General features: G+C 38.2%; 1 protein-coding gene across 5 annotated transcripts in view; it reads right to left on the minus strand.

Moving 5' to 3' along the window:
- The window catches only part of RYR2 (ryanodine receptor 2), an 894209-nt gene that overhangs the window by 336123 nt on the left and 539067 nt on the right, over nt 1–19019 (minus strand). For all 5 annotated transcript variants that reach the window (XM_073241246.1, XM_073241245.1, XM_073241243.1 and 2 more), the window contains exon 25: nt 17775–17858. In XM_073241246.1, the coding sequence (XP_073097347.1) occupies nt 17775–17858 (84 nt within the window). The remainder of the gene's footprint in view (nt 1–17774; nt 17859–19019) is intronic.

Here is a 19019-nt window from a genome sequence, read left to right on the forward strand (position 1 = left end):
GGGACATATATTAACCCATTTGTTTCAACAGAAAAAAAGAAGCCAGGCATTTTCTAACAAAAGATAATTCCACTTAAGCTAACTGGTTTGAAAGTGAAAATTTGCTTTACCAATCAGGCATTATAGCAGGCAAATTCATATATTGAATAAGTGAAATTATGACCCACAGGTTCTTTGGTTTGGTTTAGTTTTCATACCTTATTTTTGTACAGCAGTTTTAGATTCTCAGCAATACTCAAAGAAAGGTATGGATATACCTCTAACAGGCACAGCCTCTCCACTACCAACAGTCTTCCAGCACAGTTGTACATCTGTTACAACTGATGAACCTACACTGACACATCACTAACATCCAAAGCCCACAAGTTACACTAGGGTCACTTTTGTTGTTGTACATTCTATAGGTTTGGACAAATACATAATGATATGCATCCACCATCATAGTGTCATACAGCACAACCTTTCCTGCCCTAAAAATAATGCATTCTCTGCCACTTCATCACTCTCATCCCTCTAAGTCCTGGAAACCATTGGCCTCTTTGCTGTTTCCATAGTGTTGCCTTTTCCAAATGTCATATAGTCAGAATCATACACTATGTAGCCTTTTCAGACTGGCTACTTTGCCCCAAGGTTTTGATCACATACACACACACACACACACACACACATACACACACACACACACACACACTTACACATGTACTTACACAGCACATGATAAAAATATGTTAACTATATTATGTTGGGAAAGGTAATTTAAAAAGGAACATTTCCATCTTATCCTGTGTACATGAGGCTAAATAAAATATCTCTAAGTAAAAAAGTAAGAGATAGGGGGCGGAGCCAGGATGGTGGCATGAGTAGAGCAGTGGAACTCTCCTCCCAAAACCACATAGAATTATGAAAATATAACAAAGACAACTCTTCCTAAAATAGAGACCAGAGGACACAGGACAACATTCAGACCACATCCACAGCTGCAAGAACCCAGCAGCTTGTGAAGGGGGTAAGATACAAGCCCCGGCCTGGCGGGACCCGAGCGCACCTCCCCTGGGCTCCCAGCGGATGAAAAGAAACTGGAGCGGTTTTTTTTTTTTTTTTACCGAGTGCTTTTTGGAAGCCTTAAAGGGACACAGACCCCAATACCAGGGAAACAGGGCAGTAAGACCGATGAGCGGGTGCCTGAGACCGGCGCCTGAGGACAAAGAAAATCGCGCGTTTTTCCCTTTTCTTTTTTTGGCGAGTGCTTTTTGGAAGCCTTAAAGGGACAGGGAGCCCAATACCAGGGAAACAGGGCAGCAAGACCGGTGAGCGAGTGCCTGAGACTGGCGCCTGAGGACAAAGAATATGGCGAGTTTTCCCTTATTTTTGGCGAGTGCTTTTTGGAAACCTTAAAGGGAGAGGGACTCCAATACTAGGGAAACAGGGCAGCAAGACAGGTGAGCGGGTGCCTGAGACCAGCGTCTGAGGACAAAGAAAATCGAACATTTTTCCCTTTTTTTTTGGTGAGTGCTTTTTGAAAGCCTTAAAGGGACAGGGACCCCAATACTAGGGAAACAGGGCAGCAAGACCGGTGAGCTGGTGCCTGAGACCGGTGCCGGAGGACAAAGAAAATCGCGAGTTTCTCCTTTTTTTTTTTTTTTTTTGGTGAGTGCTTTTTGGAAGCCATAAAGGGACAGGGACCCCAATACTAGGGAAACAAGGCAGCAAGACAGGTGAGCGGGTGCCTGAGACCGGCACCTGAGAACAAAGAAAATAGCGTGTTTTAACCTTTTTTTTTTTTCCTCTTTCATTGTTGCTGTTGTTGTTTTGGTTAGGATAGTGCGTTTTCGAAGACTTAAAGGGGCAGGACAGGATATTTAGCCCAGAGGCAAGGAATCTGGGGATCTCTGGGCACTCTAACCCCCTGGGCAACAGGAAGCACAGAGGCCCATTACAGAGATAAATAGCCTCCTGGCTGCTCCCCCTCCAATGGGGCTCCACAATTTTGGAGGAGCAGCCCCACACAGGCCACATCCATCGCAACAGCGGAGATAAACTCCATAGCAACCGGGCAGGTAGCAGAAGCCCTGTCTGTGCAAAGATGCCAAGCAAAAGCCAACAGAGGTCGCTATTCTCCCAGGAGAGGAAGGCCACAAACCAAGATGAAGGAAAGCTCTTCCAGCTGTCACTCGTACCAGCTCTGCAAACTATCTCTATCACCATGAAAAGGCAAAACTACGGGCAGACAAAGATCACAGAGACAACACCTGAGAAGGAGACAGACCTAACCAGTCCTCCTGAAAAAGAATTCAAAATAAAAATCATGAACATGCTGACAGAGATGCAGAGAAAAATGCAAGAGCAGTGGGATGAGATGCAGTGAAAAATGCAAGAGCAATGGGATGAAGTCTGGAGGGAGATCACAGATGTCAGGAAGGAGATCAGAGAAGTGAAACACTCCCTGGAAGGATTTATAAGCAGAATGGTTAAGATGCAAGAGGCCATTGAAGGAATAGAAACCAGAGAACAGGAACGCATAGAAGCTGACACAGAGAGAAATAAAAGGATCTCCAGGAATGAAAGAACACTAAGAGAACTATGTGACCAATCCAAAAGGAATGATATTCATATTATAGGGGTACCAGAAGAAGAAGAAAGAGGAAAAGGGATAGAATGTCTCATTGAAGAAATAATTGCTGAAAACTTCCCCAAAATGGGGGAGGAAATAATCGAACAGACCACGGAAATACACAGAACCCCCAACAGAAAGGATCCAAGGAAGACAACACCAAGACACATAATAATTAAAATGGCAAGGATAAAGGACAAGGAAAGAGTTTCAAAGGCAGCTAGAGAGAAAAACGTCACCTATAAAGGAAAACCCATCAGGCTAACATAAGACTTCTCGACAGAAACCCTACAAGACAAAAGAGAATGGCATGATATATTTAATGCAATGAAACAGAAGGGCCTTGAACCAAGGATACCGTATCCAGCATGACTATCATTTAAATATGACAGCAGGATTAAACAATTCCCAGACATGCAAAAGCTGAGGGAATTTGCTTCCCACAAACCACCTATACAGGGCATCTTACAGGGACTGCTCTAGATGGGAGCACTCCTAAAAAGAGCAGAGAACAAAACACACAAAATATGAAGAATGGAGGAGGAGGAATAAGAAGGGAGAGAAGAAAAGAATCTCCAGACAGTGTATACAACAGCTCAATAAGCGAGCTAAGTTAGGCAGTAAGATACTAAAAAAGCTAACCTTGAACCTTTGGTAACCACGAATCTAAAGCCTGCAATGGCAATAAGTACATATCTCTCAATAGTCACCCTAAATGTAAATGGACTTAATGCTCCAATCAAAAGACATAGAGTAATAGAATGGATAAAAAAGCAAGACCCATCTATATGCTGCTTACAAGAAACTCACCTTAAACCCAAAGATAAGAATAGACTAAAAGTCAAGGGATGGAAAAACATATTTCAGGCAAACAACAGTGAGAAGAAAGCAGTGGTTGCAGTACTAATATCAGACAAAATAGACTTCAAAACAAAGAAAGTAACAAGAGATAAAGAAGGATACTACATAATGATAAAGGGCTCACTCCAACAAGAGGATATAACCATTCTAAATATATATGCACCCAACACAGGAGCACCAGCATATGTGAAGCAAATACTAACAGAATTAAAGGAGGAAATAGAATGCAATGCATTCATTGTAGGAGACTTCAACACACCACTCACCCCAAAGGATAGATCCACCGGGCAGAAAATAAGTAAAGACACACAGGCACTGAACAACACACTAGAACAGATGGACCTAATAGACATCTATAGAACTCTACATCCAAAAGCAACAGGATATACATTCTTCTCAAGTGCACATGGAACATTCTCCAGAATAGACCACATACTAGCTCACAAAAAGAGCCTCAGTAAATTCCAAAATATTGAAATCCTACCAACCAATTTTTCAGACAACAAAGGTATAAAACTAGAAATAAATTCTACAAAGAATACAAAAAGGCTCACAAACACATGGAGGCTTAACAACAAGCTTCTAAATAATCAATGGATCATTGATCAAAACAAAATAGAGATCAAGGAATATATGGAAACAAATGACAACAACAACACAAAGCCCCAACTTCTGTGGGATGCAACGAAAGCAGCCTTAAAAGGAAAGTATATAGCAATCCAGGCACACCTGAAGAAGGAAGAACAATCCCAACTGAATAGTTTAACATCACAACTATTGAAACTGGAAAAAGAAGAACAAATGAGGCCTAAAGTCAGCAGAAGGAGGGACATAATAAAGATCAGAGAAGAAATAAACAAAATTGAGAAGAATAAAACAATAGCAAAAATCAACGAAACCAAGAGCTGGTCCTTTGAGACAATCAACAAAATAGATAAGCCTCTAGCCAAACTTATTAAGAGAAAAAGAGAGTCAACACAAATCAACATAATCAGAAATGAGAATGGAAAAATCACGACAGACTCCACAGAAATACAAAGAATTATTAAAGACTACTATGAAAACCTATATGGTAACAAGTAGGAAAACCTAGAAGAAATGGACAACTTCCTAGAAAAATACAACCTCCCAAGACTGACCAAGGAAGAAACACAAAAGGTAAACCAATTACGAGCAAAGAAATTGAAATGGTAATCAATAAACTACCCAAGAACAAAACCCCGGGGCCGGACGGATTTACCTCGGAATTTTATCAGACACACAGAGAAGACATAATACCCATTCTCCTTAAAGTGTTCCAAAAAATACAAGAGGAGGGAATACTCCCAAACTCATTCTATGAAGCCAATATCACCCTAACACCAAAACCAGGCAAAGACCCCACCAAAAAAGAAAATTATAGACCAATATTCATGATGAATGTAGATGCAAAAATACTCAATAAAATATTAGCAAACAGAATTCAACAGTATATCAAAAGGATCATACACCATGACCAAGTGGGGTTCATCCCAGGGATGCAAGGATGGTACAACATTCGAAAATCCATCAACAACATCCACCACATCAACAAAAAGAAAGACAAAAACCACATGATCATCTCCATAGATGCTGAAAAAGCATTTGACAAAATTCAACATCCATTCATGATAAAAACTCTCAGCAAAATGGGCATAGAGCTCAAGTACCTCAACATAATAAAGGCCATATATATGATAAACCCACAGCCAGCATTATACTGAACAGCGAGAAGCTGAAAGCTTTTCCTCTGAGATCGGGAACCAGACAGGGATGCCGACTCTCCCCACTGTTACTTAACATAGTACTGGAGGTCCTAGCCACGGCAATCAGACAAAACAAAGAAATACAAGGAATCCAGATTGGTAAAGAAGAAGTTAAACTGTCACTATTTGCAGATGATATGATACTGTACATAAAATACCCTAAAGACTCCACTCCAAAACTGCTAGAACTGATACCAGAATACAGCAAAGTTGCAGAATACAAAATTAACACACAGAAATCTGTAGCTTTCCTATACACTAACAATGAACCAATAGAAAGAGAAATCAGGAAAACAATTCCATTCACAATTGCATCAAAAAGAATGAAATACCTAGGAATAAACCTAACCAAAGAAGTGAAAGACTTATACTCTGAAAACTACAAGTCACTCTTAAGAGAAATTAAAGGGGACACTAACAAGTGGAAACTCATCACCTGCTCTTGGCTAGGAAGAATTAATATCGTCAAAATGGCCATCCTGTCTAAAGCAATATACAGATTTGATGCAATCCCAATCAAATTATCAGCAACATCCTTCAATGAATTGGAACAAATAATTCAAAAATTCATATGGAAACACCAAAGATCCCGAATAGCCAAAGCAATCCTTAGAAAGAAGAAAGAAGTAGGGGGTATCTCACTACACAACTTCAAGCTCTACTACAATGTGATAGTAATCAAGACAGTTTGGTACTGGCACAAGAACAGAGCCACAGACCAGTGGAACAGATTAGAGACTCCAGATATTAATGCAAACATATAAGGTCAATTAATATTTGATAAAGGATCCACGGACATACAATGGCAAAATGACAGTCTCTTCAACAGATGGTGCTGGCAAAACTGGACAGCTACATGTAGGAGAATGAAACTGGACCATTGTCTAACCCCGTATACAAAGGTAAACACAAAATGCATCAAGGACCTGAATGTAAGTCATGAAACCATTAAACTCTTGGAAAAAAACATAGGCAAAAACCTCTTAGACATAAACATGAGTGACCTCTTCTTGAACGTATCTCCCCGGGCAAGGAAAACAACAGCAAAAATGAGCAAGTGGGACTGGATTAAGATGAAAAGCTTCTGTACAGCGAAAGACACCATCAATAGAACAAAAAGGAACCTTACAGTATGGGAGAATATATTTGAAAATGACAGATCCGATAAAGGCTTAACGTCCAGAATATATAAAGAGCTCACATGCCTCAACAAACAAAAAATCAATAACCCAATTAAAAAATGGGCAGAGGAACTGAACAGTTCTCTAAAAAAGAAATTCAGATGGCCAACAGACACATGAAAAGATGCTCCACATCGCTAATTAGAAGAGAAATGCAAATTAAAACTACAACGTGGTATCACCTCACACCAGTAAGGATAGCTGCCATCCAAAAGACAAACAACAAATGTTGGCGAGGCTGTGGAGAAATGGGAACCCTCCTACACTGCTGGTGGGAATGTAAATTAGTTCAACCATTTTGGAAAGCCGTATGGAGGGTCCTCAAAATTCTCAAAACAGACCTACCATTTGACCCAGGAATTCCACTCCTAGGAATTTACCCTAAGAATGCAGCACTCAAGTTTGAGAAACACAGATGCACCCCTATGTTTATCGCAGCACTATTTACAATAGCCAAGATTCGGAAGCAACCTAAATGTCCATTGGTAGATGAATGGATAAAGAAGATGTGGTACATATACACAATGGAAAGCTACTCAGCCATAAGAAGAGGAAAAATCCTACCATTTGCAGCAACATGGATGGAGCTGGAGAGTATTATGCTCAGTGAAATAAGCCAAGCAGAGAAAGAGAAATACCAAATGATTTCACTCATCTGAGGAGTATAAGAACAAAGGAAAAACTGAAGGAACAAAACAGCAGCGGAATTACAGAACCCAAAAATGGAGTAACAGGTACCAAAGGGAGAGGAACTGAGGAGGATGAGTGGGCAAGAGGGGAAGAAGAAGGGGGGTATTAAGATTAGCATGCACGGGGGGGATAGGGAGAAAGGGGAGGGAGAGCTGTACAACACAGAGAGGACAAGTAGTGAGTCTACATTTTGCTATGCTGATGGACAGTGACCGTAATGTGGTTTTTAGGGGGGACCTGATACAGGGGAGAGCATAGTAAACATAGTATTCTTCATGTAAGTGTAGATTAAAGATAAAAAAAAAAAAAGAAAGAAAAAAAAGGGGGATTACTCCTTGATAGGAGAAAACAATTGGTAAATCAACGATTAACGCATGCTTTAAATATCCTTAATGTTGATCACTTAAAGGGTGTCAGATGATCAGCTATGGAGGTACTCTTTTCTGATAATATTCCTTTCTCTTAATAAAAATAAAAATAAAATAAATAAAATAAAATAAAAAAGCACTTCGTGTGTGCTGACCTCCAATGAGTTCTACACAGTGGTATAGAGGGCATGTCAAAGTGTGGGCAAAGGGTCTGTTTGCTTCTATGCAGAAGATCAAGGCCTAGCTTGGCTACCCAGAAAATGAACTAAGATATGATATGAGGAGGAGCTTCCGGCATCAGCACTCTCTGGAGGACTCGTGTCGGGGAACGATCATCAAAAAGCCTCCACAGGGATCCGGGCGATGCTGCAGTTGTGGCTGCGTCCACCCCACGGTTTCCTGGACTTGCCATTAGAATGAGGAGGGAGATGTCTAGGCTGGCATGTGCATACAGTGAAACAACGAATTTGACCGGATCTGTACTATTGGAACTCAATCTGGAGTTGGGAGGGGTGCAAGTTGTAGCACTCCAAAATCTTACGACTATAAACTATCTACAGTTAAAAGAACATATGGGTTGTGAACAGATCCCAGAAATGGGTTGCTTTAATTTGTCTGATTTCTCTCAGACTGTTCAAGTACAGTTGGACAATATCCATCATATCATAGACTAATTTTCACAAATGCCTAGGGTGCCTAAATGGTTTTCTTGGCTTCACTGGAGATGGCTGGTAATTATAGATTTGCTTTGTTTATGTCACCGTATTCCTATTATGTTAATATGTGTGTGCAAGTTAGTTAGTAGTTTAAAACCTATACATACTTAAGGTACTCTACAAGAAGATATGTCCAAGAAATAATCAATACTCCCATGTTTTCTTCCATATGCTACCTCTATAGCTTTTCTTCTTCCTTCCTAATTACAATCCTTAAATAGAATTCATGCCTCATATCGAATTTACCGAGTATCATAATTCCTGCAGGTGGTAAAGATACCTGGAGACAAGTGCTGGGCATAGAAGCCACAGGGCATAAATCTGCAAAGAAGTAAAAAGCTAACCTTTTCAAACAATATGGCTTCTCTCTCACTTACCAACTTTACATTTCCCTGTATGGCCCCGGAAGATGACTGGTTAGCCAGAGACAGGTAAGATTCCTCAAGGGAGGAACAACCTAAGACAGGCACAGTCGCAGGGGGGTCATCAGGTGAGAAATTGGGGAATAACAGTGGTGAAGCTTAGAACCTCACCCCCCGCTGTGTTGAGAGAAAGCTTCTGCATCCATGGATGTTTTATTGCCCTTGTCTAGCTCGGATTAGCACATAGTCTACAGGCACACACCTGATCATCTATAGTTGCTCTCTTACAACACTAAACTATGTTTTCTACCTTTATCTTGCATCTACCTACCACTTCAGCAGTTTATTAAAAATAAAAAAATAATAATAATAAAGGGAGAAATGTGGGATCCACATATAAATCAAGTATAAAAATCAAACGAATATTCATATTGACCTGATTGTTTATAGTTCATAATGCGTGATCAAAACCGAAAGTTTCTGTGATGAATGCCCTTGTACTGTTCACCATGTAAGAACTTATTCACTATGTAAGAATTCGTTCACCATGTAAGAACTTGTTCGTTATGCTTCAGAAGATTGGAGACTGACGAGAACTAGGCTTGAGATGGATTAATGATTGTACATTGAGCATTGACCCCCCTATACAGAATTTTATTGTTGTTAACAACCATTTGATGAATAAATATGAGAGATGCCCTCTCAAAAAAAAAAAAAAGTAAGAGATATAACTATTAGATTTATTGTTTTTAGTCTTAATAATGCCTTTTTATGATATATTTTTAAAAAAACTGAGAGTAACTTAAATGATAGGATAAAAAATGAATTATTTTGCAAGTAAAATAATTTCCAATTTCTTTTACTTTTAAAAAACTGATCAAGGAAGGACATGATAGAATTATCATGTAATAGATAATTGAACATTATTTTTGATAATGAACCACTATGAGGTTTCAAACTGAACAATTTTTTAATAACAAATTATGTGAACAAAGAATGCAATTGACTGCAACTTGTCTCTATCAATAAATAATATTTATGCATGGATACATGACATATTAGAAAACAAGTAGCTGAATCCACTTAATTAGGAGCTATTTCCAATAAGTCTTATTTCTTATAGTTATTTTTATCAAAAATTAATTTATGTTAACACTTTTATACCAAAAATAATTGTAATGGTAACTCAGAAGAAAACTTTTAACCATTAGTGACTATAATCACATAAACATTAAATAAAAAAATTAAAAGTTCAATTTAGACATATATTTGGTTATAAAGAAGTATGATGGGGTCATTAATAAAAATATATATTAACAGGGTAATACTTTAGGGAGGAAATTGATTGGAAATACAAGTCAGAGAGATAAACAAAATGATGTAAAATTCTGTAATATCAACAATGTTTGCATGTAGTTTTTACCTAATGACAGTACATCTAATCATTGTGTATTTGCCATTATTAGATAATATAAAAATTAACATAGAAGTGTCATTTCAAAATGTAAATGTGTGAAATACGTATAACATCCTTTGCAACTACTTAAGCTTTTGAAGTAAACTTTCAAACCCTAGAAATGTGCAAAATAATAATATAGCTGTTACACACTTTTTATTCCAAAATGTTATCTTTATTCTCTGTCTCTAATTTTTATCTATCCTTCTTTCTTCTTTTTATATTAAGGTATCATTTATATACATTCTTACACAGGTTTCACAAGAAAAACATTGTGGTTACTAAAGTGACCCATATTATCAAGTCCTCCCCACACCCCAGGCAATCCCTGTCCAGCAGCATAGTAAGATGCCACAGAGTCACTTACTTGTCTTCTCTGTGCTACACTTCCTTCCCGGTGACCCCAAACACACCATGTGTGCCAATCATACTGCCTGCCCTTCAACCCCCTTCTCCCTCTGTCCCCGACCACCCTCCTCCATCCCTCCCCTTTGATGTTAGTCCCATCTTGGGGTCAATTTTGTTGCTTCAGTTTTGCTTCATTGTTATACTCCACAAATGAGGAAAATCATTTGGTACTTGTCTTTCTCCACCAGGCTTATTTCATTGAGCATAATATCCTCTAGCTAATTCCATGTTGTTGCAAATGGTAGGATTTGTTTTCTTCTTATAGCTGAATAATATTCCATTGTGTATATGTACCACTTCTTCCTTATCCATTAATCTACTGATGGTCACTAATGCTTCCATGTCTTGGTTATTGTAAATAGTGCTGCGATAAACATAGGGGTGCATCTGTCTTTTCAAATCTGGGATCTTGTTCTCTTTTGGTAAAATCCTAGGAGGGAATTCCTAAGTCAAATGGTATTTCTATTTTTAATTTTTTGAGGAACCTCCATACTGCTGACCACAATGACTGAACAAATTTACATTCAATCCACCAGCAGTGTAGGAGGGTTCCCCCTGCTGCAATTACAGGCCAGCATTTGCTTTCCTTGTCTTTTTGATGTTAGCCATCCTAACTGGTGTGAGGTCATATCTCATTATGGTTTTAATTTGCATTTCTCTGATAATTAGGGATGTGGAGCATCTTTTCATGTGCAAGTTGACCATCTGAATTTATTCTTTAGAGAAGTGCCTGTTTTCATACACTCTGACCATTTTTAATAGGGTTACTTGCTTTTTGGGTGTTGAGGCATGTCAGTTCTTTATGTATTTTGGATGTTAACCCATTGTCGGGTATGTCATTTACGAATATATTCTCCCATTCTGTAGGATGCCTTTTTGTCCTGGTGATGGTGTCCTTTGCTGTACAGAAGCTTTTTGTTTGCTATAGTCCCATCTATTCATTCATGCTTTTCTTTCCCTCGTGAAAAGAGATTAATTCAGGAAAAAGTTGCTCATGTTTATATTCAAGAGATTTTTGCCTGTTTTCTTCTAAGAGTTTTATTATTTCATGACTTACATTCAGATCTTTGATCCATTTTGAGTTTACTTTTCTGTATGGAGTTAGACAATACTCTAGTTTCATCCTCTTACATGTACCTGTCCAGTTTTGCCAACACCAGTTGTTGAAGATGCTGTGGTTTCCCCATTGTATATCCATGGGTATATAATCATATATTAATTAATCATGTATGCTTGGGTTTATATCTGGGCTCTCTATTCTGTTCCATTGATCTATGGGTCTGTTCTGTGCCAGTACCAAATTGTCTTAATTACTGTGGCTTTGTAGTAGAGCTTGAACTGGGAGCATAATCCCCCCCAGCTTTATTCTTCCTTCTCAGGATTGATTTGGCTATCTGGGGTCTTTTGTGGTTCCATATTTTAGAACTATTTGTTCTAGTTCATTGAAGAATACCATCGGTATTTTGATGGGATTGCCTTTAGGCAGGATGTAGAATGCTATAAATTGCTTTAGGCAGGATGGCATTTTGACAATATTAATTCTTCCTATCTGTGATCATGGGATGTATTTACATTTATTGGTATCTTCTTTAACTTCTTTGATGAGTGACTTGTAGTTTTCAGGGTATAGATATTTCTCCTCTTGGATTAGGTTTATGCATAGGTAGTTTATTCTTGTTGATGCAATTGTGAATGAAATTGTTTTCCTGATTTCTCTTTCTGCTTGTTCACTGGTAGTGTATTAGGAATGCAACAGATTTCTATGTATTAATTTTGTATGCTGCAACTTTGCTGAATTCAAATATTAAATCTAGCAGTTTTGGAGTGGATTCTTAAGGGTTTTATATACAATATCATGTCATCTGCAAACAGGGACAGTTTAACTTCTTCCTTGCTGATCTGGATGCCTTTTATTTCTTTGTGTTGTCTGTTTGCCATGGCTAGGACCTCCAAAACTATGTTGAATAAAAGCAGAGAGAGTGGGCATCTTTGTCTTGTTCCTGATCTTAAAAGAAAGTTTTCAGATTTTTGCTATTAAGTATGTTGGCTGTGGGTTTGTCATATGCAGCCTTTATTATGCTGAGGTTACTTCTGTTCTATCCCCATTTTGTTGAGAGTTTTTATCATGAATGGATGTTGAATTTTGTCGAATGCTTTTTCAGCATCTATGGAGATGATCATGTGGTTTTTGTCCTTTTTCTTGATATAGTGGATGATGTTGATGGATTTTCAAATATTGTACCCCTTGCATCCCTGGAATAAATCCTACATGATCATGATGGATGATCTTTTTGATGTGTTTTTGAATTTGATATGCTAATATTTTGTTGAGTATTTTTGCATCTATGTTCATCAGGAATATTGGTCTGTAAGTTTCTTTTTTTGTGGTGTCTTTGCCTGGTTTTCATATTAGAGTGATGCTGGCCTCATGCAATGAGTTTGGAAGTATTCCCTCCTCTTCCACTTTTAGAAAATTTCAAGAATGCATATTAGGTTTTCATTAAATGTTCAGTAAAATTCAGTGGTGAAGCCATCTGGTTCAGGAGTTTTGTTCTTAGGAGTTTTTTTATTACCAATTCAATTTCATTGCTGGTAAATTCTTCAGATTTTCTGATTCTTCCTGGGTCAGCCCTGGAATGTTGTATTTTTCTAGAAAGTTGTCCATTTCTTCTAGGTTATCTAGTTTGTTAGCACACAATTTTCCATAGTATTCCCTAATAATTCTTTGTATTTCTGTGATACCTGTAGAGATTTTTACTTTCTCATTTCTGATTCTGTTTGTGTGTGTAGACTCTCTTATTTTCTTGATAAGACTGGCTAGGGGCTTATCTATTTTGTTAATTTTCTTTAAGAAACAGCTCCTCCTTTCATTGATTTCTTCTATTGCTTTATTCTTTCAACTTTATTTATTTATGCTCTCACCTTTATTATGTCCCTCCTTCTACTGACTTTGGGCCTCATTTCTTCTTCTTTTTCTAGTTTCATTAATTGTGACTTTAGACTATTCTTATGGGATTGTTCTTCTTTCCTGAGGTAGGCATGTATTGTAATATACTTCTCTCTTAGCTTGGCCTTCACTGCATTCCACAGATTTTTCAGTGTTGAATTATTGTTTTCATTTGTCTCCATATATTGCTTGATCTCTGTTTTTATTTGGTCATTGATGCATTGATTAATTTGGAGCATGTTGCTAAACCTCCATGTGTTTGTGGGCTTTTTCATTTTTTTTGCATAATTTATTTCTAGCTTCATGCCTTTGTGTTCTGAGAAGCTGGTTGGTACAATTTCAATCCTTCTGAATTTACTAAAGCTCTTTTTGTAGGCTAGTATATGATCTATTCTTGAAAATGTTCTATTTGCACTTGAGAAAAATGTGTATCCTACTGTTTTTGTGAGGAGTGTTCTGTAGATGTCCGTTAGGTCCATCTGTTCTAATGTGTTGTTAGTGCCTCTGTCTCCTTACTTATTTTCTGACTGGTTGCTCTGTCCTTTGGAATGTGTTGTGTGTTGAAATCTCCTGGAATGAATGCATTGCATTCTATTTCTTCCTTTAATTCTGTTAGTAGTTGTTTCACATATGTAGAAGCTCCTATGTTGGGTGCATAGGTAATTACAATGGTTATAACTTCTTGTTGGACTGCCCTTTATCACTATGTAATGTCCTTCTTTGTCTATTGTTTCTTTCTTTGTTTTGAAGACTATTTTGTCTAATACAAGTATTGCAACTCCTGCTTTTTTCTCCCTATTAGTTGCATGAAATATCATTTTCCATCCTTCACTTTTAGTCTGTGTATGTCTTTGGGTTTGAAGTGAGTCTTTTGTAGGCAACATATAGATAGGTCTTGTTTTGTAATCCATTCAGTAACTCTATGTCTTTTGATTGCTGCATTCATTCCATTTACATTTAGGGAGATTATTTATAGATATATACTTATTGCCATTGAAGGCTTTAGGTTCATGATTACCAAAGATTCAAAGGTAGCTTCTTTACTATCTAACACTATAACTTAACTCAGTACACTATTAAAAATAAAATCTAAAGGTTCTCTTTTTTCCCCTTCTTTTTCTTCCTCCTTCATTCTTTATGTATTAGATATCATGTTCTGTAATCTTTGTGTACCCCTTGACTGACTTTGGGGGTATTTGATTTAATTTTCCATTTCCTAGTAATTAATTGGTCTACTTCCTTTACTGTGGTTTTATTTTCTCTGGTGACAGCTATTTAGCCTTAGGAACACTTTCATATAGAGCAGTCCCTCCAAAATACACTGTAGAGATGGTTTGTGGGAGGTAAAGTCTTTCAACTTTTGTTTATTTGGAAATTGTTTAATCCTTCCTTCAAATTTATATGATTATCTTGTTGGGTAGAGTATTATTGGTTCTAAGCCCTTCAGTTTCATTGCATTAAATATATCATGCTGCTCTCTTCTGGCCTATAAGGTTTCTGCTGAGAAGTCTGATGATAGCTTGATGGGTTGTCCTTTTTATGTGATCTTTTTCTCTCTCTGACTGCTTTTAATACTCTGTCCTTGTCCTTGATCTTTGCCATTTTAACTATTATATGTCTTGGTGTTGTCTTCCTTGGGTCCCTTGGGAGATCTGTGGCTCTCCATGGCCTGAGACACTATTTCCTTCCCCAGATTGGGGAATTTTTCAGTAATTAACTCCTCAAAGTGACTTTGTATCCCTTTTTCTCTCTCTTCTTTTTCTGGTACCCCTATAATACAAATATTGTTCCATTTGGATTGGTCACATAATTGTCTTAATATTCTTCATTCCTAGAGATTCTTCTTTCTGTGCCTCAGTTTCTTTGTATTCCTGTTCTCTAATTTCTATTTCATTTACCATCTCCTCTACTTCATCTAATCTGCTTTTAAATCCCTCCATTGTATGTTTCATTTGGAATACTGTATTTTTCAAAGTTTTTTTCTCTTTCTTGAATTTCTCCCTGAGGTCTTGAATATTTTTCTGTAGCTCATGAACACGTTTATGATTCTTATTTTGAAATATTTTTCAGGATGGTTGGTGAGCCAAGTTTCACTTTACCTCTGTCTTGTGTCTGTGGGATTTTGGTTTGTACCAGGTTCTTTTGACATTTCATATTTGTAGTAATAACTTGGGGTAGGTGGTGCCCTCCAGTGGCCAGAAGCTCTACTCTCTGGAGCTGCTCAGCCCCTGGAGCAATGGCAGGGTTCACAGGTGAGTAGCATTGTTGCCTGCTTAGAGAAAAGAGCTATTTCCTGCTACCCAGTTCCAGTGCCTGCCTTAACTACCAGGGCCAGTGGGCTGCACATGCAGGGAGGAGCCTCCATGCTATGCCCTTGTAGCTGCTGTAGTCAGGGCTGCCCTCCAGCTGGCCTGGAGCAATGGTGAGGGTTGAAGGTGAGCCATGCTGGTGCCTGCCAGGAGGAAAGAGCTCTTTTCTGCTTTCTGGCTGCAGAACCTGCCTCCACTGCCAGAGCTAGTGGGTCATGCACACAGGGTGGAGCCTTTATGCTATACCCTTGTATCTGCCATAGGCAGAACTGCCCTCTGGCTGGCCTGGCACAAAGTCAGGGGCAGCACGTTTGTGAGCCAGTGCTGGCCAGGAGGAAGGAGCAGCAAGCTGTGTATCATGGTTGGGGGGCTTCAGAGCTGGGTTGCCATCCAGGGGGATGGAGCAACTTAAGCTCCTGAAAGTTCCCAACCTGCTGAGTGAATACACCGGGACAATTTTGTCCACCTGTCCTTTCTCCTGAGCAGCAAGCTCTGTGCAATCCTTGCCCCTTTAGCAGTCCTCTTGCTGTTGCAAAGTCTCTCAGAATGCCCACCTTTCTTTTTTCCCAGAGTGGCTGGTTGTGGGTACCTGTTCTCCACAGCAGCTGGAATCTTAGTCTCTCCAAGTATTCTGCCTCTCTTAGCTGTCCAACTCCACTAATCTCCAGAGCACCATGCAATGTAGGTTCATGCTCCCAGAGCAGATCTCCAGGGCTGGGCATTCAGCAGTCCTATGTTGCCACTCCCTCCCTACTTGGCCTCTCCTCCTTCTGCAGGTGAGCTGGGGTGGGGGAAGGGCTCAGGTCCCTTCAGATTACAGCTTTGGTACTCCACCCCTTTCCCTGAGGTCTGCTTCTTTCCCCAGATGCAGGCAGTCTGCTGCAGCCTTCCTTCCTTTTGCTCTTTTAGGAACAGTTTTACCTGCTATACTTTCACATCATATGCAGCTTCAGGAGGAGGCCTCTGTCTCACCTCTCATCCTGCTATCTTTAAGCCAATCCTAGCTGTTATACATTTTTAATGGAGCACCTCAGTACAAAGGCTTGTTGAACTAGAGGACTTGCTTGAACTTGCATTTGTATAGCAAGAGAACTGCTTCTACTTGGATTTTATGTTTATCTGGGGTAATTGAGAAGAGGGTGATTGATGAAGATTATGGAATGGCTGCTTTATCTCCAGGCTTAACACATATCCAGGCCTGCTATTTACAATGCACAGACCTTAGAAAAGTGGCTTGTGCAATTAAATTAAGCAAAGAAAAAATAATAATATGAAACAGCTATCATTTTGAGCACCTACTCATTGAACACCCAAAACTTCCCTAGGAAGGAGATATCACCAATGCATGTTAACAGATGAGAAAGCAGAGGTTGAGAAGTTAAACGGGATCACAGAGGATATAAAGCAAGAAAAATCACTACACAGCCTTCATTGCCTCAGTTTTTCATCTTAAAATGGGTATAATAATATGAACTTCATAACTACTACTAATTTTTTTTTGTAAAAGCAAATAAATTCATTAATTTATATTTTGGTGGAAAGTAGAAAACCATACATAACCAGTTAGGAATATGGGCACACATGCTTCATACACACATACACATAGAGAAAATAACACACTTTTTAATAAAATACTCCCAATATTTTCTGAGCTTCTGAGCAACATGGTAGAGACTCTTAGCATACAATTGACTTGATGTAGCCACTTGTGTAATACAGCAAATTGAAATTTTATAGCTTAAGCATAAGCAAGGCATTTAGGTCTCCATCAAGAAGAGCCCCAAATTATCCTTAAACTGTAGGATAAAAATTCCTAGACATGAAATTACTGGGTCACAGGGTATACACATTTTAAAGTTTGACAAATATTGCCAAATGTCTATAGAGTTGGTAATAATTTACATTCCTATGACAATGTAGGACATTTCCCATTTCCCATACCTTTTCCAGTACTGTTATCCAACTGCTTAACCTTTGTCAATAAGTTAAAAAGGTACTTCACTATAGTTCTAATGTGCATTTTCTTAGGTTCACTAAATCCATGAACAGGCTATTTAATACTGTTTAGACACTCAACTTACTTCTTGGGTAGCTTCATTTTTTTCACTTTTTCTTCAGCATGTTCATCTGAGATACCCACATGACATCCCAATGCCAACAAAGTCCTGGAAAACAAAGCCAGAGATAAGCAATTCCTTCCCTATGTCCAGAATAAACCAATAAGGTAGCAGATACAAATGACATATAACAGTACACCCTGAAGGCAGAGTCAAAACGTTCTTGTATTTTTAAAGCAAAGGAAAACATTTATTTATATTATTTACATTTCATTAATGAGCAAACATTGAAAATTGAAACAACACACAAAGGAATATATTGAAAAGTCAATCTCTCTTTAATCCCTCCCCCAAGTACTCTTTCTTTCCCTAAATGCACTGATTGCAGACAATTCTTGAATGTGCTGCTACAGTCTATCCTAATGCAGATGTGTGCACATGTGTATTGGTTTTATTTTTCCCATTTACACAAGAGGTATACATTAGGGACAGTTCTCTAAAATTTCCTACACTGACTTTACAGTATAATTTTGATACACTGTCCTTTCATATAAAACTGATTTATTAATAGCTCTGAAGTATACCATTCGTTGGAGGTGTCATATGTTTTTATCCAATTCTCTATTCATTGTCTTTTGTTAAGACAAGCAACGCTGTGATGAAGAACTTCATCCATTTAATGTATCTACTATATCCTACAACCTTAGGGTAAAAATTCCTAGACATGGAATTACTAGGTCACAGGGTATGTACATTTCAAACTTTGTCAGATATTGCCAATGTCTACAGTGTGAAGAATAATTTATATTCCCACCAGCCATGTATGATATCACCAGTTTTCCATGCCTTTTCCAGCACTGTTATCAAACTGCCTGAACTTTGTAACTAATTAACTTAAAAAGGTATTTCATTATAGCTTTACTTTGCATTTTTCATAACATAAGTGTATTTGAGCACCTTTTGCATATGCTTAAAAGATATCTGCGTTTACTTTTTTCTGTGAAAATAGTTTGTTCACTTTTGTCTTAGATCTGGGGGGAGGTTTTTGTTGCATCTTAGAAGTTCTTTATATGTGAGATGAGCTTCACATATTTTTCTCAGCTTATGTCTTTTTTTACTCGATGGTATTCTCCCTTTGCAGAATTGTAAATTTATTTTTATATAACTGAAATTTTCCATCCCTGGCTTCTGGGTTTTACGTGATACTTAGGAACTGAAATTCCCCACTTGTAAAATTATTTGAAGGAAAATGTCCAAGTTTTTTGTGGG

The sequence above is a fragment of the Manis javanica genome, chromosome 7 (assembly GCF_040802235.1).
Source record: "Manis javanica isolate MJ-LG chromosome 7, MJ_LKY, whole genome shotgun sequence".
Classification (NCBI taxonomy): domain Eukaryota; kingdom Metazoa; phylum Chordata; class Mammalia; order Pholidota; family Manidae; genus Manis; species Manis javanica.